This window comes from Athene cunicularia, assembly GCF_003259725.1.
Source record: "Athene cunicularia isolate RWA chromosome 2 unlocalized genomic scaffold, athCun1 chr2_part1, whole genome shotgun sequence".
NCBI classification, from domain to species: Eukaryota; Metazoa; Chordata; class Aves; order Strigiformes; family Strigidae; genus Athene; species Athene cunicularia.
In genome coordinates this window covers 132,161,747-132,183,549 of record NW_020799095.1, presented here as the reverse complement: position 1 = coordinate 132,183,549, position 21,803 = coordinate 132,161,747, and the positions used below count along the sequence as shown (strand labels likewise).

Sequence of the window (21,803 nt, the reverse complement as noted above, 5' to 3'; positions counted from 1 at the left end):
CACCCTGGTGCTGCACCCGCTGGACCTGGTCAAGATCCGCTTCGCAGGTGAGGCCGTACCGGCCGCTCCCTCCGCCCCAGCCCATCCCGCGCCCCGAGGCCGCGGTGCCGCCAGCGGGGGCTGTCGTGGCTCCCAGCGGCCGGGCGTGGGGCTGCCCCCGCGGGGCCGGGCACCTGCTGCGGCGGTGGGTGTGGCGGCAGGGAAAGGCCCCAAGCCCGGCTGCCCTGCAGAGACGTCCCGGACCGTGTGCGAAACGCCTGCAGGCCTCACCGAGCTCGCCGCTTCCGAGCCGCCGGCTCGTTGTGGAGGAAGGCGCGGCCGGCTGAGCCTGCAGGCTTTTGCCCGGGCCTCTGTGAGGCTACAGGACAGCGGGCGCTGGCAGCACAGCCCCACGGCTTGGCATGGACGGGCCGTAGGCCGAAAGGGACGGTGTCTGCTTCTTCCCAAAGCTTAATCTTCCTGTCGTTTCTAGGGGCTATATAATACGCCGAGTGTCTTTTTAGGCAGATAGAGACTTGACCAGGTTTTTTTCTCTCTTCCATGACCCCTAGTGCCACTAGGATACCGCAGGATTGTCGGTTTTTAGCAGGCGGATTTTCGCAAGACCGTGTTCAGAGTTCACCTTTATGCCAAAGATTTTCGATACCAAGCATAACTATTTTATGGCAATGTTGGTTATTAACAGTAGGGATATTGTTTTGCAGAAAACTCTTAATCTTGTTTGTTTTTCTGCAGGGAAACATGTTAGCTTGTCCCTCTTGATTTTGCTGTTAATATGAGAAACATGTTGCCCTTTGTTTCAAACTCTATAAAAGAGAATATTATGATTTTACTGTATCTTTGGGTTATCTTAAAGATCTTTAAGATCTCAAAAACAAATAGTGAACTATCACAGAGAACTTTTCAAAATGTAAAGCACTACATTTCCAAATGAGACTTTTTATGAAGTTGGATTTAAACAATTTTCTGCACATCCTAGTGTGTGCACGTCCTGGGCTGTATTATAGAGTAGTTAGCAGAAGTGCTCGTTTCTCTCTATTTTGCACTTGTAAGACTACATCTGAAGTACTGTGTCTAGTTTGGGGCTCACCACTACAAGGAAGACATTGGCATACTGGTGTGATTCCAGTGGAGGCCACCAGACTGGTGAAGGGGCTGAGTGCATGACATGGGAGGACAGGCTGACAGAAGAGGATCAGATCCGTTCTGCCTCACGAAGGGAAGGCTGAGGGGAGTGTTATTACGGTCTATGACTGTGTAATTGGAGGACACAGAGAAGGTGAAGACAGATTCTTCTTGGAGGTGAATAGTTGTAGGGCAACAGGGAAGAGGCACAAACAGGAACATGGAAAATTCCAGTCATTTATTAGGAAAAAGGATTATTACTGTAAGAGTGGTCAAATACTGGAAGAGGTTACCCAGAGAGACTGTAATCTCTTCAGTCTTGGAAGCATTCAGAACCCACTAGTCATGTCCCTGAGTAACCTGATCTAGTTAGATCTGTTTTGAGCAGGGATTGGATTAGGTGATCTCTGGAGGTCACTTTCACATGCTTGTTTGGATTGAAAATAATGATTCTTATGTTTTATTTTCAAGCAGGAAGTAAGAGCTGATATCAGAAATCAGCGTTGTGAAGATTCTCAGCAGCATCAAGACAGACTTGCATTCATGTTTCTGATTTGCCATGTTGTTTAATGCGTTTATAAACCTGACCAAATAGCAGCATGGTAAAAAAATACAGAAAGATCTTTGGGAAAGGTCTAGTAGTGCTCATTCAGCAGGGAGAAAAGAGGCGTTTAATTTGTGTTCTAGTTTTGAGTGATTGTCAAGGTGTTGAGGCCTTGACATAGTATGCTCAGAAAAAGCATTTGTCTTTAGTCGTGAAGTCTTGTCACAATGTACAGTACTATACACAAAGTTCAAAGGAGAAAGAATAATAGATGTGGCACTGAACAGAAAACATTGGAAATTAATGATTACCAGGATTAATCTTGATGGGCACACAAAAACTACGCCGACTGTAAAACTTTGGGGTTAATTTTCATTAAAATTGCAATCTCACCCCCTGTACTAAGAGTGAAAGTTGATGCCATGTTGGTATCATAGAGTAATTTAGATCAGAAGAGATCTATGGAGTTTACCCCCTACTCAGATAAGGTTAGATCAGATTGCAGAGTCCTGTCTGCTAGAGTTTTGAGTAGCTCCAAAGATGCCTCTTCAGGCAACGTGTTCCAGTATTTGACCACTGATGGAGAAAAAGTTTTGTTCAGAATTCCCTCTGTTCCAACTTGTGCCTGTTAATGTCGTCATCTCAACATGTGCCGTATTACATGTCATCATTAATCAACTTACTCTCTTGCTGCTGTGGTTATGGTAGGAGCAATAGTGGTTACCACTGTAGGTTGTGTCAACATCTGTGCTCTAAATAAAGTCTGTCAAACAAAAAACTTGCATGATTTTTATCTTTCTGACTGATAATTTCTGAATATTTGAACAACCAACTGTTTGGTTATTGGATAGGGGAAGTGTATGCATTTGGTGTTTCCTTGCAAATCCATTCAATGAGGATAGAAGCAGAACACAGATTGTTTTCATCAAAAATTCCTTTGAGTGTTCTGGTAAAAACTGACTTTGGAATCAGTAAGACATTACCTATTGGAAATATTCAGATCTTTATAGAACATTTTAAAGAGGAAGATTGAATATGAGTGGTTATTCAGGGCTTGTCTGAACTCCTTATAGAAATGTGTTGTCAAAGACCCCACATGTATCACTTGAAATATGATACAAAATTGCTGGGGTGCTAAAAAGAGACAAAAAGCTTCAAAGCTGCTGCTGACCAAAATGTGCATTTTTTTAGCCTTGTCAGATTGGTGGGAACTTGATTCTTGCAGAGCTTAAAAATTCTTTTTTTTCCTTGTTTTTTTTTAAGTTCTTTAGACTTAAGAAGCTATAAACACCAACTCTTGCGTGCTTTTAAAGGAATACTTTTAAAACACAGCTGATCAGTTAGGTTTCATGTTCATTTGCAGCTTGTTTTGGAGGCTGTGTACTTCTGCAGTGGCTTTTACACAACTGAACTTTGTGCTTCCTGAAATGTTTTTCAGTATAATTTATTTCTTTCATAGTAAGCGATGGATTGGAGCTGAGGCCAAAATACAATGGGATACTCCACTGTATGACCACTGTCTGGAAGCATGAAGGACTCCGAGGCTTATATCAAGGGGTAACTCCAAACATGTTGGGAGCAGGGGCTTCCTGGGGACTTTACTTTTTCTTGTAAGTAGACCTGTAAAATGTGTCATGTCCTGTGCAAAGTCATGTTCAGATAGCACTGCATCTTTGTAGAGTAAAAAAATGTGCTAAGTGGCTTATAAACTTGTGATTCTTCTAGCAAGTCCAGGTCTGTTACACTTTATTGTGGTTTGCTGTTTTAGAATTTAAGCAGTTTGAGTCAGAGACCTGTTACTTTGTCAGGTACAGTGCATTCCCCTGATGCTGTGAAAATACTAAGGAACTTGAGAGACGGTTACATCATTCATGAAGAATCCTCTAAAAGTCCCAATACACTGTGCTTAAAACCTCACAAAAAATAAAAACCGGATGTGTTAAGAATTAGAGAACATAATAAAGTTTTCTACTAAAGCTAAATGTTTAACTGATTTTTAATAATTTTTGTGACAGTCAGTTCTTTCATTGTTTTTGTGAGTTGATGGGCTTTATGAAGCCCATTTTTTAATAGTCAATCTTTTCTACTTTATTAGCTGTGTAATTGTGGCCTGATTTACTGCTGATCCCTATTAATTCAAATACTTAAAGGAGTAGTTAGTTGGTATGCCTATGTAAGCCTCACTTGTCAGTTGTCTAACTCAGTATACTTGTGACTTGTCACTTGCTCTCAGTAAAAAGGGGGCTATCTAATCGGTTTCTTTTGGAGGTTAATTCTTGAGATCCAGTAGCTGTTTCAAGATGCAGTCCCACTGTTACTGACAGTAATGCTTTATCAATTTAAATATGTATTACCATAGTGCACTTTGAAGAGCTAACTGCACAGAGATCAATTAATCAACTAAACAAAGAGAGATTGCTTAGCTCTGTTTTCAAAGGCTGCATATCACCTAATGTTTTCCATGATCTTAAGTGAGGTGTTTTGTTTTGGGTTTTTTTTTCACCTTTACCAAAATATATTTCACGTTTTCCAGTTACAATGCCATCAAAGCTTACAAGAAAGATGGGAAGCTGGAAAGTCTCAGTGCAACTGAACACCTCGTGTCAGCTGCAGAGGCTGGTGAGTTTAAATGCAAGGAAGATTAATGTTTGCTTCTCCCCTTTCCATATGTTGCTCCCTGCCTTTGTGTGTCAGTGCTGCTTTTTCTTACAGGTGGCAAGTGTAAGTGTTCAAGTCCAAATGCAGTCATTGTAAATAAATTAATGATGTCTAAGATGAATAGATGGATCACTGTGGTCTTCTCAGTTTTGCTCAGAAATAGCAGTTGTCAGAATACCTTTCGACCTTGTTTTCATTGCGTATAAGTGTTTTCCATATTTAGTACTATATTGAGTCCTGAAACATAACTATATAAATCTTCTGCTGTCACCTTGTTAACTCATTAAATGTTTAACACTTAGACCTGGAAAAGAGAAGGCTTGTTGAAGTTAATAGACTAAGTGAATTGGTCATTAGTCTTTCATTCACTTAACATTGAAGTATAAGCAATATTATATTTCTTAGGTAGTATGGATTACACTGCTGACTTTGGAAAGGTGAGGCAAAAAATGGGATGTACCAGGAATATACAAAAAGCTGTATGCTCTACAGAAGTACCCTCAGCAGGAGTAGGTTGGACTTGATGGTGGGCTTTGAAGGCAGAGAGAGGGAAAAATGGTGGGCATAAATTTTGCCTGTTTTAAGTAATATGAGTACTCTTGTAGGATAAGTAGTTTTGTCATTGTAGAAGCCTGTGTACATTGGACTGAACAAACTGGGACAAGCTTTAGAGTTGGTGTAACAATCAGTCTAACTTCTATCTGTTCTTAGGAGCCATGACTCTCTGTATTACAAATCCAATATGGGTAACGAAGACACGACTTGTGCTACAATATAATGCTGGTGTTGATCCATCAAAGCGGCAATACAGAGGAATGTTTGATGCTCTTGTAAAGATATACAAGACAGAGGGCATACGTGGCTTATATAAGGTAATATCATTTAAGAAGATTTCCAGGATTGGCTGGCACCACTCAGTGAGACTTATGATCACTCATCTACTAAAAAAATACAAGTAATTTTTTGTATTAGCTCAGCTACTTTTATTCTGTGAGTCTTCTTTCCCACCAAAGAACTGTAGCAAAAAGGCTTAATCAGAAGAAAAGCTATTGTACTGTTTAAATGCAGGAAATCACTGAAGAATAGAGTGTAAACTTTATGGCTAAGCCATCTTCTATTTGGTGATAATGCTGAAATGAGAGTAAACTACAAGCTGCTTTTTAATTTTTTGGAGTCTTTCTATAATTAGAATTTGGAGAAGGAAGACAGCAGTAGCGTAATTTGTCTTGCTGTTAGTGCTTTCTTCCATTTCATTCCTTATCTCTGTCTTTCTGACATCCTGTGGAACATAACATATGACTAAAGTGGTTGCTAATTTTTTCTTCCAGAATGGACGGTTTCACAACTGCTCATTTGCCCTCTAGTTATTGAGGTCTGTAATCTGTCATTTCTAGATCCATAAAATTTGCAGATTTCTAAATATGGTCTTGTGTATGTGTGGGCTTTTTATTGCCTTTAATTTAGGGAAACAGATGGCAACTGAATTTGGACTTTTTGCCTCCTCCTTCCTTCAGGCTATGACATCAAAGATGCATTCATCAGTGCCTGGAAGGTGTGAAGTAACCCATTTTAGTTCAGTCTGGCTCTTCTCCTGCAAGTAATGCTATAGAACCAGAACACTATTGCCTAGGTATTGTCCTGATGACTGAACATCAGCTTCTTTTATTTGCAGTGAAAATTATAATCCTTCCTATGCTGAAAGACTAGAATGCCACATACTGATGAATGCTGAATTCCAAACCAGGAACAAGCCACCTTTCTTATTCATATATTGAAATTGTCAGGTTTTCTGATTTTCTTGCCTGGATGTCTGCTCTGTTCTGTGTAGATAAATTCTAATTTCTTGCATCTGTTAGGGTTTAAGATGTCCTTTCATTGAATTACTTTTCAGATTATTCATGCATGTAGTATGTGTTGCCTTTGCTACTAGACATTTCTTTGTAGTGTTAATCTGCAAGTGGGTAACTAAACCAGGTAATTCCTTTGAAAGAGCAAATTACTTGCTTAAATCTGCAAAGGTGACCTAGATAGGTACTGAGTGACCTACATAACTATTCACACTGAGCAGCTTTCATTTGACATCAGGGGCTCTTTGGCTTGTCCATACTTTAGCCTTCTTCCATTTTCTGGTTTTGGGAGACTTTTCATTTTTTATCTTTCTTGCTTTATTTGAAATTTGACAGCTGAAGTTGTGTTAACTGCCCTGAGTTGCAGGAGCTGTAGTGCACACAAACGTCTTCTTTTTCCTCATAATCTTAATTTTAGATAAGGGGATCTTGGACAATACCACAAGTTGGAAATAGAATCTGGAAGTAATTTCTTTCTGGTTAATTTGAGATTCGTCTTCTAAAGAATGGTCTTTCTGTCCAAGCAATTCCATATCTTGCTCTCTGCAAGATGCTATTACTGGTCTAAGCAATTCCCTTCAGTCCTTTAGGGCATAAGACTGGTAATGTCAGGATACATCGATCTTTCTAGTAGGGATCAAAGCTGTCTTTATTCTGTTGAGTATTGTTCACTCATTAAACTATGAAATGGGTTCTTCAATAACTTGTTCTTCTTGAACTTGTCCTGGTTTTGAAAAGACAGGAGCTTTTCCTTCACTGATTATCCCAGTAATCATCTAGTGGGTGATCTTCCCCATCTTCCATCCATTAGACTTTGTCCTTTGGCCTCTGTCCCCCAGATGACTGGGGACAGAGCTGCTCTGGCGCACACCAGCTGCTCTGGCGCACACCAGCTTGGCCTTATCTGGTTTGAACACGCCTATAGATCTGCTGGAGATCTAACCTCTGAAAATTACTTTTCCATGAAGCTGAATGTCATGCAAACATCTCCACGTTAAGAGGGCTGTATGGGTGTTTTCAAGCGTAAGGCAGGAGAGACCAAACATTGTAAAATAATCATAAGATTGTAGGAGCTGGCACTTTTAGAAAAACACAAAATACATCCGAGTTCTCAGGATATGGATGTCTAGTCTACAGTGACTGACTACTAAAACATCAATCAAGAGTGCAACTAACATTCTTGATGGCCTCCATGCTTCTGTATTGGTATTTTCAGTTTCATTCTGATGAAATGTGATGATGTAGAAGCAGCAGTTACACATAGAACAATGCTTAATAGACAACAGTAAAATAAACAGGAAGTGCAAAGAATTTAAGGAGATTAAAGGAAAATATAGTCATCAGGACTAAGAATAATAATGCAGTAAGCTAACAGTAACAACTAAAAAATCCTAGTGGTAATGCGTGCTTGTTAGCAAGTAAAATAGATACATTGGACACCTATATTGTCATTTCACCTTAGGTAGGCAAGATTCTATACTCTGAGGATAAAGGTACTTAGCTCTCTTTATTTTGCTATGCTTTTTCTTACGAAATTTTCCTTCTTGCAAATGTGAAGCTTGTAAGCTAAGTGACTTTCTGTGTCTTTGTTCTTGTATATAGCAAAATCCACTGAGAACTGGCCATCTTGATCTTAACTTTAGTCCCAGGTTCTACAGAGAGACAGAAGCAAAAGTGACTTTCACATAAAAGATAGTATCATTTTTCACCATGAAGTAATCGGGATGTATAGGGAGATAATGGCATACTTCCAGTGTCTTTCTGCACAAGTTGTCAGAGTAGGGCACTCTGATACTACTGGTCTTTGGCCCGCTGAGAACCCAAACGAAGACAACACTGAACAGGTTACAAGAGGAATCTGCTGCATTCTGTCAAAACATACAGCAGAGGCTGGTCTGGTGTGAGCACTCAAACGCTCCAGGCAGTGATGTGAGTACCACCTCGCCAAATGAACCTTTTTCCCTTCTTTACTAAGAAGCATATGCTTTCCCCTATATACATTTGCCTGTGTTCCTTTTCATTGTGATGGGCAACCTTTGAAACACTAACCAAAGGGACATTTTTCTCTTGTCCTAGATCTTCGGCACTTACAGCTGTTTAAGCCAACTTATAAAATACAACTTTCTTCCCACTGTCTACTGTTCAGAATTATATGCTTTGCCATTTAAATTTCTAATGATGTATTTAATTCTGACTATTGCTCTAATCCTCCAAAAGAGAATTCAAACAGAACTTCCTAGGGCAACCTCATACCTCAGGGCAAAAATCTTCTAAAGATATGTTTTGAATATTAAAGTGAAAAACAACAAGAAGTACATAAAGTGAAATTATATTTAAATTGATCTTCACAGTTATATTATAGGTTAAAAATAAGTGTCAAATTTTTTGGCAAGAAAGATTTTGTGTGAAATTTTAAGAATAAGAAAATAAAGTAGGAATATCTTTCAAAAACTTCCCCAGCCAAGATACTTCATTACTGTGAAGAAAAGGGTTTTGCTTTGAAACATTTTTCCATAAGAACACATTGTTTTGTATGATCAGTAGAAGCCTCGGTCAGCTCTTATTTTACTGAGGCGCATTGTCCGACAGTTGCCTCACTCCCTCCTTGCATTTTTTAATATTGGCCCAACATTAAAAGTCCTTCAGTCTTTGGAAGCTTTCCTCATCAGCACAAGACTTAAGAGTGTGCTAGTACTTATTTAGCAAGTAACATCAGTAGATGCTTTAGGACTCTTGAATGCAAGTTACCCAAATCTGCTGGCTTAAATTTAGGAGTTTAGCACTTTGTAATGTTTTTTAACATTCTTTTGTTGGTGAGGAAAATATTATCTCATTCTCCTATGATATAAACACATCATCTTAACTCTTTTCAAGTAGAGAGTAATTACTTTTTTAATGGATTTACTGTCTAATAATGGGCAAATGTTTTTGAAGTTTTTCCCTTCTCACTATCCTTAAATTTCATATTGTTCCTTGTTCTGCTCACCCAGATAATTCTTTGGTTTATATTTTTCAATAATTTTGGGGTTTGCTCTGTTCCTCCTCTTCTGTTTTTATATTACTGGTTAATTTTCTTTTCTGATCCAGGATTTCTGAAAACTGAAGTTGTCCTTTTCCCCCTGTTGTGGCCCTTCAGCTTCAAACTTCACAAAATTCTGTGATTATGCTCACAGTTGACAAAATACAGATGTGTGGTTTAATTTTACTTGTTTTCTTTTGGAAAAGTGTTTTTTTCTGGGGCTTTAGCAAGCCATTGATGCATTTCATCAATTCGTGATCACTGAGGATTAGTTCATGACCACTGTTTTCTACTGTGAAAAGAAATTCATCCTCATTTGTGAAAGAGATCCTAAAAATCACTTTCTGAATGGCTGTAATATCATAAATTTACAAAATCTACAGCATGCAGAGAGCTAATCTCTGAAGCGGTAAAAGCTCTGTACAGTTTTTATGCCTGCTGTTGTTTTAAGGTGTTTTTTTTCCTGCAAGTTAAGAGGTTATGAAGTAACATCATTTTGTCCTGTTACACTGTTCCAGTGGACTCTTATCAGAAGGATCCCTTCTCTTTTTCTTCTTCTTTTGGCTCTTAGTAGTATACTAATGTCTTTATTCAACATTCTGGGCATCTGATTTAGTCTTAATAATAGCATTTTGGGAAAAGTTTTGGTTGTGTCATTTTACCCATATTTTGATCATTTACTCCATTATATTTCTGCCTTTGCAACAGTTTTCAGCCAGCTTTTGGCTCCCTTAAGTAATTTCTGGCCAAGATGATTAATTCCCCATTTATTTGTGTTTTTCCAGTGTAAGTGGCCAACTCTTCAAAAAGAGAATTAGTGCTTCTCAGAACCCATGCGGCTGTCAGCTCATTTTCAACTGAGCTAGTCCTGCTCCTGAAGAAACTCCTGCCTTCTTTCTTGTAGAGACACTTCAGAAAATACCACTTTTCCACCTCCATTTCAACTTTTTTGAAAGAAAAGGTTTCTGTATATTTTCGTGTTATACTCTTGCTGTCCATTACTGCCTTTTAGAAGTGGGGAATGTTTCCCAGACCATTTTGTTACACCTTTAGTCACCTCTGAGCAGGGTGAGAATACGTTCAAACTGATCCAAATCTTAAATTTATTTCTTTAATATAAATCATCCATAAGTCCTTATATGAGTTAGCTTTCCACCTGTGCCCTTTAACTTTCCATAGTGCATGGCTGTCTGCGAAAGACATTGAGGTGCTGCTAGAGCATTTCCATAGAAGGACCACAAAGCTGGTGAATGGTCTGGAGAACAAGACCTGTGAGGGGCAGCTAAGGGAACTGGGGTTCTTTAGCCTGGAGAAGAGGAAACTCAGGGGAGACCTTATTGTTCTCTACAACTACGTGAAAGGAGGTTGTAGTGAGGTGAGTGTCAGTCTCTTCTAGTAACAAGTGATAAGACAAGAAGAAACAGCTTCAGGTTACACCAGGAGAGGTTTAGATTGGATGTTAGGAAAAATTTCTTCACTGGAAGCATTCATTTTTAAGCATTGTAACAGGCTGTCCAGGGAAGGGTTTGAGTCACCACCCCTGGAGGTATTTAAAAGACATGTAGACATGGTGGTTAGAGACATGGCTTAGTGGTGGACTTGCAGTGTTGGGTTAATGGTTGGATGTGATGATCTTAAAGGTTGTTTCCAACCTAAATAGTTCTATGATTCTACACACACATTTTTTTATATAGAAATGTATATACATCATAGATACACATTTATGTATACACACACATGTGCACACCTACATGTCTATCTCCAGGACTTGATCACAAGAATTTTTTTGTACCTCTACTCTTGATGGCTCTCCACACTGAGACGCCAGCTTCTGTCATTGCCATACCAGTGTCAGGTGGGAGCTAAACAGCTTAGTGCCAGTCTCTGGGAAGGGGCAGGCACTGAGCAGCACATTTGCAAGACCCCAGCTTGGTTGGTACTCCTACAATCCTGATCCATATTACCAGCTTTTGAAGACCGGTGCTTGTGCTTTATAAAGTGGAGTCCCTAGGCCAGTTGGTTTTTATATTGCTCACTCATTAAGTGTCTTTATCCTATATGTTATTTGGAGAAAAGTGATATTAACACTTCTGTGTGATGCCTGTCATGAAGAACACCAACCCAGAATCAGCTTTGAGTCATACTGCACAGCGACAGTTGTGCAGTCATAATTTGTAAAGTAATGGCGGACATACATATGTGTGTAAGCTGAGCTCTGTGAAGTTGTAGAGGTTTTTCTGTATTTCCATTTAACTTCGGTTTATTCCTTGTTTTTTTTTAGGGATTTGTGCCTGGTCTGTTTGGAACCTCACATGGAGCGCTTCAGTTCATGGCATATGAGGATTTGAAACTGAGATACAACAAGTATAGAAACAGAGTATCAGATACAAAATTGGTACGATTCTTGGCAATAAAAATGTGTTGTGGCACGTGAATGATTGAAAATTTATTCCATTTGTCTGGGTCATAGAACAGCAAAATGTACAAAGTATCGATATATTAATTGGAAGAATATGTAAAAGGAAGTAATGCTTTTTCACTTCTTAGGAACAGGTAGCTCGTTAGCGCTGTTCTGTACCAACTTCTTATTTTGACAAGTGTTTTGAGAATTTTAGAGGGAGGAATGATTTTATTTTTTTTTCTGTCTTACTTTATGGAACCATAGGTGGCGGTCTTAACCACTTGCACAGAAAACTGGTCAGGTATAAGTTGGGCAAAGGTAGTTATTTTTAGAAGAAGTGTTTCGCTTGATAGAAATAAGAAGGCACAACACACGTTTTACAATTAATTACTTGTAGCACTGTATATAGTAAATGTTGACATGTTTTTAATGTGTATATTAGAAGGGGGAAAAATCTAGAGTATTATTCAACATTTAAAAAATAAGTTTTTTGGAAATTGTCTAATTTAAACTATATCTATGGCAAGCTTGGTAATTTTTATTGCTTTTAGAACACCGCAGAATACATAATGATGGCAGCTGTATCCAAAATATTCGCTGTGTCAGCAACATATCCCTATCAAGTTGTGCGAGCTCGTCTTCAAGATCAGCATAATACATATTCAGGTGTGTTTGATGTGATCCACAGGACATGGAGGTAAGGCATGAAGAATTTAAAGCTTATGTCCTCAAAAGTTAGTTTTACAGAATCAGAACTATGTTTACTGGCTTCCATGCTGACTTGCATAACTAGTAAAGCTCAGAGCAAGCAAAATGTTAGCTGTACAAAGTCATTTTGTACAAGATGCCACTAATAGCAATAATCTAAGGGCAAATGAGGAGATGGGAGAGGATCAGTGCTAGCCTGCAGGCTTCTGTTTATTCTGTCTCCCTTCTCTCTTCCCCAGCAAATTTCAGTTACAGCTTAGAAAAACAACATTGAGTTGGCTGTTCTGGGGCTCTTAAAGAATGAAGCCTCACTTTAACTGCTTTAGATTATCACATACAACAGGAGTGTTGTGCTGCTGAGAGTTGTGGCTAATCCAGATTGCTGGCAGGAGGAAGTGAGCTAGCCAGAGCTGTTTATACTGATGTCCCTGATTGCATTTCTAGTCTAGTCCTAGTTTCCTGTAGGACCTTTAGAGAACAGATATCTCACACATATCTTCTCACAAACCCTCTTCCCTCAGCTCCACAGGGCATGTGAGAGGTTTCACACAGAACTCTAGTTACTAAGGTGGGCCACCTTTGCAGTATGCAACCAATAGTCTTGCCTTGGACAATGTTTCTGAGTTGGAGCATATTGTTAGAGAGACGTGAAGGGAGTCAACTAACTCCTGGAGTATTAAGAGGTGCCACCTCAAGGAGTGAATAAGGCTGTATGGTTCCAGGACCACCCCTGTACTCAGAGGCAGTACCAGCATTTTGACTGAAGCCAATTCAAAGCGAAAATAGCTCCGATGTCTCAGCACTGTGCCCTTCAGTGCTGCAGTCTATAGGAAGGCTTATTAGTTCCGATAAATTGTGAATGTGTACAGCCTTTCTGGGGCCGCTGCTGTACTCATTATGAAACAAATGCAACCTAGAGCCTCAGGGAGGGTAATGTAAACCATACCCAAACACTTTCCAGAGCCTGTGTTAACTGTACTCAGTTGCTCCAGGTGTCCTAGGCCTCTATGAAGCTGGAAAACAGGCAGCTGAGATTAAAAGTCTTTTTTAACATGAATACTCTGATTCAAATTTGGAAAATTAAATTCTCGTTTATTGGCCAGTGTAATCAAAATTCTGGAGGAGGTGCTTTAATTCTCTGAAAATAAATGTGGACTTTTCTTAGTTATGTTGACCCTCTGCTCACATGCTGTCACATGACCGAAAACCACCAAGCCTTTCAGCCCTTCTGGCTTCAGTGAGATTAAATATGTAAATGCTTTTTGGAACAGGCTGCAGAAATTTTAAGTTACTTTAACCAGTTCTTGTGACATGAAGAAAGGTAGTAAATTGCCTCCTACTTAAGACAATACCAAAAAAAGCCCACAAAAACCACCCAAACCCTAGGCTAAATAACCGACCAACAGAATACCATTATATATTCATCAGATAAAATGACGGATTAAGATTATATATATTATGGATCTTCAAACACTATAGGAAGAAATTACTCTGAAATTGTTATTCCTAATCTGAAGTACTCCTCTCAGTTGAGAGCACAGGAAGAAAAATGCCAGACTTTGGTTTAGGTCTCATTTCTATTAAAAGGCATTAAGTAAAACAAAATGTTTTTCTTTGTCTTTAAAGGAAAGAAGGAATTCATGGATTTTACAAAGGAATTATCCCCAATGTGATCAGAGTGACTCCTGCCTGCTGTATTACCTTTGTCGTTTATGAAAATGTGTCTGGTTTTTTACTTGATTTTAGAAAACAAAATAATTAAAGGTAGGAGCTTGTGTTCGTAAGGAATCTATTCTCTCTTTTTATATGTGATCTGGGAAAGATTTAGTTCTGCAGTCTTTTTTGACACTGTGAAATGATCTAGTATTTTGAGGAAAGAACCTGGAGATAGGAAAATCCTGCCAACATTTCTTCTGCTGAATGTTCCTGCACTGCTGCCTTCCTGTCTCAATCAGCTATGTCTGCTTGAAACAGATGTCTCTGCAACTGTGAAATAATAGCACTGTGACTGGGTGAGGGCAGCTGTGCAGCAATTCAGTACATCCTGACTTGCCTGGAATAACTGACTAATCTGTTTTGACAAGTCTCAAGATAACAGTTGGTCAGATTCTACTCCTACAGAAGTGGAAAACTTCATAGAAAAGCAACTCTGGGGTCTGTCAAAACTTTCTTAAATCTTTATCTGAGTCTCATGAAAAAAGCATGTATGTACTTGTTTACAGCAAAGTCTTCTGAGTCCACCTCTGTGTTATTTGTCAGATTTCAGGATACATAATGCTTCAAATTCCATTGCTCATCCAACACAGAAATGCTGCCTCAGCGGGGTGCAGTTTGGAAACTCAAATTGTTTCATAAAACAGCTGTCCATACTTGGGTTTGAATAATTGCCATTCTGACGAAACCCAGTTCTTGTCTCATATCAGGACAGACTTGCATTGTGGGTTTTGGCTTGCTTTTAGCACCAGACCAAAATGTATGTTGTGTGCATTGCTGTCCACTTACTTCATTTTTTCTCTCTTCCCTGTCTGCTCTCTTCTCTCTCAATATCTCTCTCTCTCTCTCTCTGAATGAGATTCTGTCTCCATTACTGATGCATCTGACCAAATATTACTAGGTAAATGCATATTTAAAAGAAGGCTTACATTTTTAAAAATGAGGGTTTTTTCCTAGTAATCCCACAGTGATGCAGTTTTCAAACCACTGTAATAACAAATATGACCTTACTTATTTTCAATAATTTTCTCTGGGCCAAAAAAAAAATCTATAAGTAGTCCAAAAAATATTGTGCACAGGATGTTTTTTAAAAAAGCCAAAACAATCCATTAATGTCTTCTGATTTGGTTGAAGGAAAGAACTATAAGAATATATTGATTGCTAACTTAGTGATAAACTACAGTACATCTCAGTAAATTTGTGTAATAACGATGTTTATTTGCATGCTAATAATTGCTGTCAAGGATGTGTACTTGTTGGAGATCTTGGTTTATTTTGGGGGTTTAGTTATTCTTTAAGAAAATACATTACTGGCCATAACATCTTCTCCTGTTAGTATGAAGTATCTAAAAAGTATCACTTAGCTAACTTGTTTCCTCCTTAGTTAAGATTACTCAGCAGGTAGAGGGAAATAATCCGTTTTGTAAGGAGCAGAGAATACTACCCAGCAAAACACCTGAATAATCACTTAGTCTTCTGTTAAGCAGGAAATTTCTCTACCCTAAAGCAGAACTAAGGGGTTTTTTGTCAAAAATTAACAAATTAGGGAATTGGTTTCAATTTTAAATTAAAATCTGGAAGACTACAGAAACTGCTCAATATTTTGAATCTTAATTCAGGAATCCACTTGCTTGTTTCTGTTGATACTATTGCCACATACAATATTTTGTGTATACTTAACTTCATTAATAATTTACACTTCCTCCTCCATGATCCCATCCCCTCTACTGATACAGTTGATAATCTCATCTGAAAAGGGCATTTGGCCTTTATGGCTGGTTCTGGTTTTTGTTATGAAAGTTTCCATTGTATTTAGCTGAAGATCAAATTTACTGGATCTCTACCATGCAAATTACTATATAGATCCCTAAGAGCTACCAACTTCTGCCTTTGGAAGGTTTACTTGGTTTTGTGTTTTCTAGTATGCAGAATTAATTTAGTGGAACACTGAGTTAACTCCCATCCAGGATCCAAAAAATGTTGTGAAGACATGAATGTACAAAAAGAGTAAAAGTTGTGCACTTACTACCCTGGATTAGTGTGCTCTAGGCCCAGAACAGCCTACTTATGCTCCAGGATAAATGCAAAGACAGGCTACGTACATCTACACAATCAGTTACTGTATGTTAACTGACATGTTGTAAATTCACACCGTAGCTTAGCTCATAGTAACTTGTTTGTTTTCAGATACCTTAAAACCCATCATATAAGCCAATGAAAACAGCACAGTTCTTCGGAGACAAAATGCCAGCTGTATAATTTGCTGGCTTGCAGCAATATCACACATAAACTTGCAGTTGGGAAAGCCTGAATGCTCTCCGAGCTGCAGGTGTGTTCCTCTGGCATTCTTGACAAGAGCTACCAATTTGAGGGATGCCTGAGGAAAATATTACAACCTGAAAAAAAGATGAGATTTAATCCTAAATAACTGAAATTAATTCCTTATCTCAGATTTAATGGGGTTTTTTTTCTTTTAATTTCTGGGAAGAGTGTAGACTTTGCATGTTGTACATGCTATTTCTTGGGTTATTTTGTTAATGCAAAATTTATTTTGTGATATAAACATGACTGTTGTTTTCCTTTAGAGGCTACAATTTTTAAAAAATATTTGAGTATATCACTTGTTGCATTTGGAAGAAAATACTTAAAGCACTGAAGCTAATGCTGTGTTGGCATGATCAGTGTTGTCACTTGTCCAGGCTGGAAGCTGCGGTCAAATAGCTGTGACATCATTCTTTCACTTTACCAGTACATTTTTTGAAAGCCAAGGCATTTCAACCTGCCATATTTCTGTATCTTCCAAACTATTTAATATATCTAGCTTTTAGTTAACACCAAAGTGAGTGCACATATCTGAAAGGCTAAATCCAGGAGAATTACTTTATTGGAGCAATGAAACTAAGTTTTGAAACTGTAAAATTATTTAGTATATGCATGCTAATAGTAGAGACCAATAATAGATATTTATACTGAAATCCAGTCTGTCAGGAAGCAGAAGAGGAATGGAGACCTTAGATAGTTTATTTTTACTTAGCTATTCAGAATTAGGTATTTAACACTTACGGTTACAGTTAAGGTTTACGTCAGTTTAGGTTTAACATCGTTTAGGTCACAGTTAAGTCACCAGGTATTTGTTGAGAGACTTAAGACTATAACAGCAGAGCATCCTGGGAGTAAATGTTACATAGGTTTTCTGAAGACTTAAAGCCAAGACCCGACTTTACTTTCTTAGAACTTTCTATGAAGTCTTCTAAAAAAATTGTGTATCATAACACCCTGTAAAATAACCGTAAACAGTTTGATGATCAATAAAATTGCCTGGATTTTTTTTAAAGGTTTTATTTATTTGATACAAAAAGTTACAGTTAATTCTTTAAATGATGGTGTATATTTTCATATGTCAAACAAGGAATTAAAAAAGTTTATGAACTTGGGTTTGATATTTATATTCTAAAATGATTATTATAAAAAGCCTCTGCGACGTGCAAAAAAAGGCTAGACGAAGACTACAGATGCAAGAGTTTGGTTCGTTTCTGTCAAATGCTTGCATCCAACTCTATAGAAATAAATTCTGAAGAAAATTGTACAAAATTTTTTAAAAAGGAAGAGATTATAAAAAGGGAGAGAAAGTTATTTTGGCAGTTCTTCAATGATGATTCTGGAGACTGAATTCCATCCAGTAGAAGCATCTCCCCGTGGATAATCTGAGCAAGTCCCCACCCAGATGGCAATATCCACCAAGCCGGCATTGATCCCTTCACACAGACCTTCCACTGGTTAAAGACAAAAATCAGGTTACAGCGCACACAATCACTGTATTTCTTAACTGAAGGTAGAACCAAGTACTTAAGAACAGCAGTTCATTCCAAGATCATGCTATTTAGTTTAATCTGGATACAGTTTTTAGAAATAAAAACTATTTCTTAGAGATGTGGCAACATAGGTTGCAGTCATGCGCTGCCTTTATCCATGGTGCTTCTTGACATCTTGCAGTACCTGAAGCAGATCACAGGATGGCTAAGTGGGAGGCATACCTACTTTTTTCAATGTCCAGATTTACAGACTGGTAGCTGGGATATGGCTTCAATCCCATCCAGGCATGTTTTTAGCAGTGCTGGGGAGGGGAGACACAGACAGAGCCATACCAGCTTCCACAGGTAAGCCCTGCAAAGGTTATGGCCACCCCGTAATCTTTTCCACTCCTAAAGCACTGCTGCCATACAAAGTTGTGCTTCTGTTACCCTTTGCTTTTCCCCTCTAGCACCACTAGTTGGAGGTGGGTTAATAAAGGCAGGTGTGTCCTACTCCTTGGTGAAAAAAACCTATCATAGCTCTACATGTTAGATTTCATGCAGTCATGCAATAGTACGGGGAGAAAAATTGAGAAAGAGTACAGACTCAATGTTAGTCACCTTTTCCTATTATCGCCTCCTTTTACGTTGAATGACTTTACTAATTTGCCTTTTACTTAGCAACTCAAGCTAGATACTCCTAGGTATTTCACTTTGGAGGTACTTCTGTGCCCCAGATGAAATTACAATAGAAATTCCAGGAGGACTCTAATTTTATGCACAGGTAGTGTACAAGTGCTAGTACTTTAAGCCAGGATGGCACTGTCTACTTGGCAGTAAGGCAGTTTCTCCATATGCTGATACAGCACAAAACATCTCTCTATTCATGTTGTAGCAGAGATCAGTAGAACTGTCTGGATAGATACCTTTTCCATTTCTAAATTGCAGGATGTAAGTACTGTTAAAAATACCACAGTAATAAAGTACCACTTAATGAGTAATTCTAATATTGGTGCTATCGATAGTCAACTGTAAGACAGCATAGGAAGAGTAACAAGTGTTAGCTGGCCACTATTCTGTCTTTTGACTTTCTAAGGCAGACTGTACTCTCTGCATAGTACATTTGCACCAGATTTGCTACTGGTTTCTACTCCATCTCCATTTGTATAGTCTCAGCATACATACCTGAAGAAGTTCGGTGTATATTAATAGTAGAATTCAGCTCTGGGCTTCCTTGATCTAAATATATTATAGCTTCAATAGGAAGTGGCCCAGCACATTCTGCTCCATTAAAAGTAAAGTACCAGCGCTGACAACAGGCATTTTTGCATTTTAGCCGAAGTGATCCACTGAAGAGAACACGGAGGGCACTGTTCGAGCGCATCTTTGTAAATGTACATTCCTAAGAGGAGATAAAAATGCTTTAGTAGCAACCTCTGGTTTTGAACCTATTTATTTGCTGTGTATATATATATTTAGGAATATATTTATATTTATTTCAGAACATTTTGTCTATTCTCTTTAGTCCCTAACCTCTGGGGAAAAAAAAGAAAAAAGTAGATCCTGGCAAATACCATACAGTGCAAAGATGTAAATCAGAAGCAGCACCTCATAGATGGTAAGGCAGAAGGGGGACTGTGGAAATTCTTATTTAGATAGTATCTGCTGTTAAGTTGGTAACCTAGTTACCTTCTGGGGTTTATGTAAAGGGGTATGAGCTGTCTGGAAGGTACACTCACATCCTTGCATAAGAGGACAGTACAATTTCTGTCTCTTGTTACCAGAAATCCTGGATTTAACAATTATCACAACATTTGTGAGAAGCTTAAACCCTGATAAAAGCTCCACAACTGAAAAATAAACATGTTCAAGTTTTTAAGTGGTTGTTATCCTGTCTTTGTAACGCTGGATATCATGGTGGAGTGGGGGGGAGGCGGGAAGCTAGGGACAGTTCCACAAGTACACGGCAGTGAGAAATGTCAACTTTTCTAAGTTGATTCTCACTCTAGCCACAGTGATAGCCGTTAAATTACTCCAACCATTCTAGGTGTGGCTTCATAGCTGGAATTGAACTGGGATTTCTTCCCTTCTACGTTTGCACCACTGTGTTTGAAAGTTCCCTATCCAGGGCTGCAGTAGAGGACAGACTGTTTGAGTTAGTTAAGGTAACACTTGGCAATTCTGCTCCTGAACAATGCTGAGCCTTTCTGCAGTAGCATCTGCAACTGGGTTTCAGTGAACAACCGTTTTGAAGCAGTAGGTATAAAGACAGTTACAACTAAAAGATTAAAGATGTACATCTCTCCTGTTCTTTATGACTGAAATGGTAATTGCCCTGTTTTGGACAAGCTGGAGCTACTTTTTTGGTAGCGTGACTTTCAGCCTTGCAGTTACAGATCTGGTTTTCTAAATGTATTTTTACACCAGCCACATCATTCTTTTGAAGGACAGTTACAAAAATGAAATGGGCACATGGCTGTGAAACACAGCTGAGATGACTCCGAAGTAGCTAAACATTTGAGAAGTTCACCTTTACATGTAGAAAAAGGCTCTCATAGGAAACCCGTACAGTTGGTGCTACCCATCTCATAGAGGCAGATCTAGAGGCTGCTGTAGTGGTGAAGCACAGCAGCCTAGGCAAAGCTGACTTACTGCTATCTTCCCAAGATCGATGCCATAATTAAGAGCACTCCATGAACACTGCTTGAAGTTGGGTGTCCAGGACTCCTCGATGCTCTCACGCATGCACTCGCCCTTCTCCCCCTTCAGCCCGTCCCGTCCTGGGATCCCAGGTGTCCCAGGGATCCCGTTGGCTCCCGGGTTTCCATCCCGTCCAGGAACACCACTGGGGCCTTGCAAGCACACACCGTTGTACTGAAACACAGAACAGATCTCGCTGCTTCCGTCCATTAACTCCAAGACCAACCAAGTTAAATACAAACAACAACAAAACACAAAAAACCCTGCTGCGACACAAGCTAATGGGCTATTTCTGGATCACCAAGAAAATGTCTCCACAGAGGAAAAAGAAAAAAAGGAAAATCTCAAAGATAAGCAGTGCCAACAGAATTTGCTGTAAATTAAGATGCCATTTTTGTGTCTTATTTTGCAAAAGATGTATACATCCTAGAATTAGAAATTGGCCTGGTCCAAGGATTAAAACCTGTAGGAAAACGTCAGAAGAAACAAAAAGAGTTATGTTAATAGTTACTTCCTCCTAACGCGCCATTGCTTGTATAGCTGTCTTGGCTAATAAGCTTTCATTATTATTTTTTCCTTTTTTCTTTTTGAAGCAGAGAAACTATTTCATTTCATAGAGAGCAAAGGTTAATGCCAGGTTTCTTCTCTCACCACTCCTCTGGGACAGAATCACGTTGCAACAGCTAAGCTACACAAGTCAGACTCCAGAGTGTGCACAGCATGTTGGTGCTGATGTGGATGTGGGAAGCTGCACCCTGGAAAAATCCTGAACTTAGAAACCCTGTTCACAATGGTGGGAAGGCCCACATGGGAGGATGGCACGCTAATGTCCTCCCTAACATCACAGTAGTAAGAAAGGTCAAATTTTGCTTTCCCAAACTACATGTTAGCACACATTGCCTTCGTAACACATGAGATTCGGGTTTGCTTTCCTTGGAGATTGGGTCTGTGCAGTCCAGAGCTCCTTCCCCCCGCAGTGGCCTGAGTGCAGGATGTGTGGGGAGCACACACGTGTGGCGCTGGTGGAGCCGCCACCCAACCGGTGAGGGGGAACCTGCAGGAGCTGCCCATCGCAGGGCTTTTACTTCAAATGCTCTTTCCCATCTGGTGACTGGCAGCTTCCTCCAGTCTTCATCCCAGATTCTCACAGATAACTATATTCTGCTCATCCTTTTCTCACACCTATTTTTCATTTGTTTTAAATGATCATGCAACTACTCCACCTCCTGCAAGCCAATGCCACTATCTGCGCCGCAGGAGCTGTAAACCACAGCCTTTGTTTTAAACCTCTCTCCTT

The 21,803-nt window shown here is 39.2% G+C and overlaps 2 protein-coding genes across 2 annotated transcripts; one reads left to right on the top strand and one right to left on the bottom strand.

Moving 5' to 3' along the window:
• Positions 1 to 6: 6 nt before the first annotated feature.
• On the top strand, positions 7 to 16,922 carry SLC25A32 (solute carrier family 25 member 32). Its single transcript, XM_026841672.1, has 7 exons — positions 7 to 47; positions 3,129 to 3,279; positions 4,203 to 4,288; positions 5,039 to 5,199; positions 11,475 to 11,588; positions 12,146 to 12,291; positions 13,929 to 16,922. Exons 2-7 carry the CDS (start codon positions 3,179 to 3,181, stop codon positions 14,062 to 14,064), a joined length of 744 nt encoding a protein of 247 aa, XP_026697473.1. The 5' UTR covers positions 7 to 47; positions 3,129 to 3,178; the 3' UTR covers positions 14,065 to 16,922.
• CTHRC1 (collagen triple helix repeat containing 1) lies at positions 14,108 to 20,731 on the bottom strand. Its single transcript, XM_026841675.1, has 3 exons — positions 20,459 to 20,731; positions 18,992 to 19,208; positions 14,108 to 17,788 (listed from the first exon to the last, which is right to left on the bottom strand). The coding sequence occupies exons 1-3, from the start codon at positions 20,714 to 20,716 to the stop codon at positions 17,646 to 17,648; spliced, it is 618 nt and encodes a 205-aa protein (XP_026697476.1). The 5' UTR covers positions 20,717 to 20,731; the 3' UTR covers positions 14,108 to 17,645.
• Positions 20,732 to 21,803: the final 1,072 nt, after the last annotated feature.

Excerpts from the sequence above, each read along its gene's own strand:
- CTHRC1 (XM_026841675.1), bottom strand. The coding sequence starts at position 20,716 with ATGGACGGAAGCAGCGAGATCTGTTCTGTGTTTCAGTACAACGGTGTG. Across the intron at positions 19,209-20,458 it reads TCGATCTTGGGAAGATAGCA|GAATGTACATTTACAAAGAT; the intron begins GTAAGTCAGCTT and ends ATCTCCTCTTAG. Across the intron at positions 17,789-18,991 it reads TATACACCGAACTTCTTCAG|TGGAAGGTCTGTGTGAAGGG; the intron begins GTATGTATGCTG and ends GTCTTTAACCAG.
- SLC25A32 (XM_026841672.1), top strand. The coding sequence starts at position 3,179 with ATGACCACTGTCTGGAAGCATGAAGGACTCCGAGGCTTATATCAAGGG. Across the intron at positions 3,280-4,202 it reads TGGGGACTTTACTTTTTCTT|TTACAATGCCATCAAAGCTT; the intron begins GTAAGTAGACCT and ends CACGTTTTCCAG. Across the intron at positions 4,289-5,038 it reads CGTGTCAGCTGCAGAGGCTG|GAGCCATGACTCTCTGTATT; the intron begins GTGAGTTTAAAT and ends ATCTGTTCTTAG.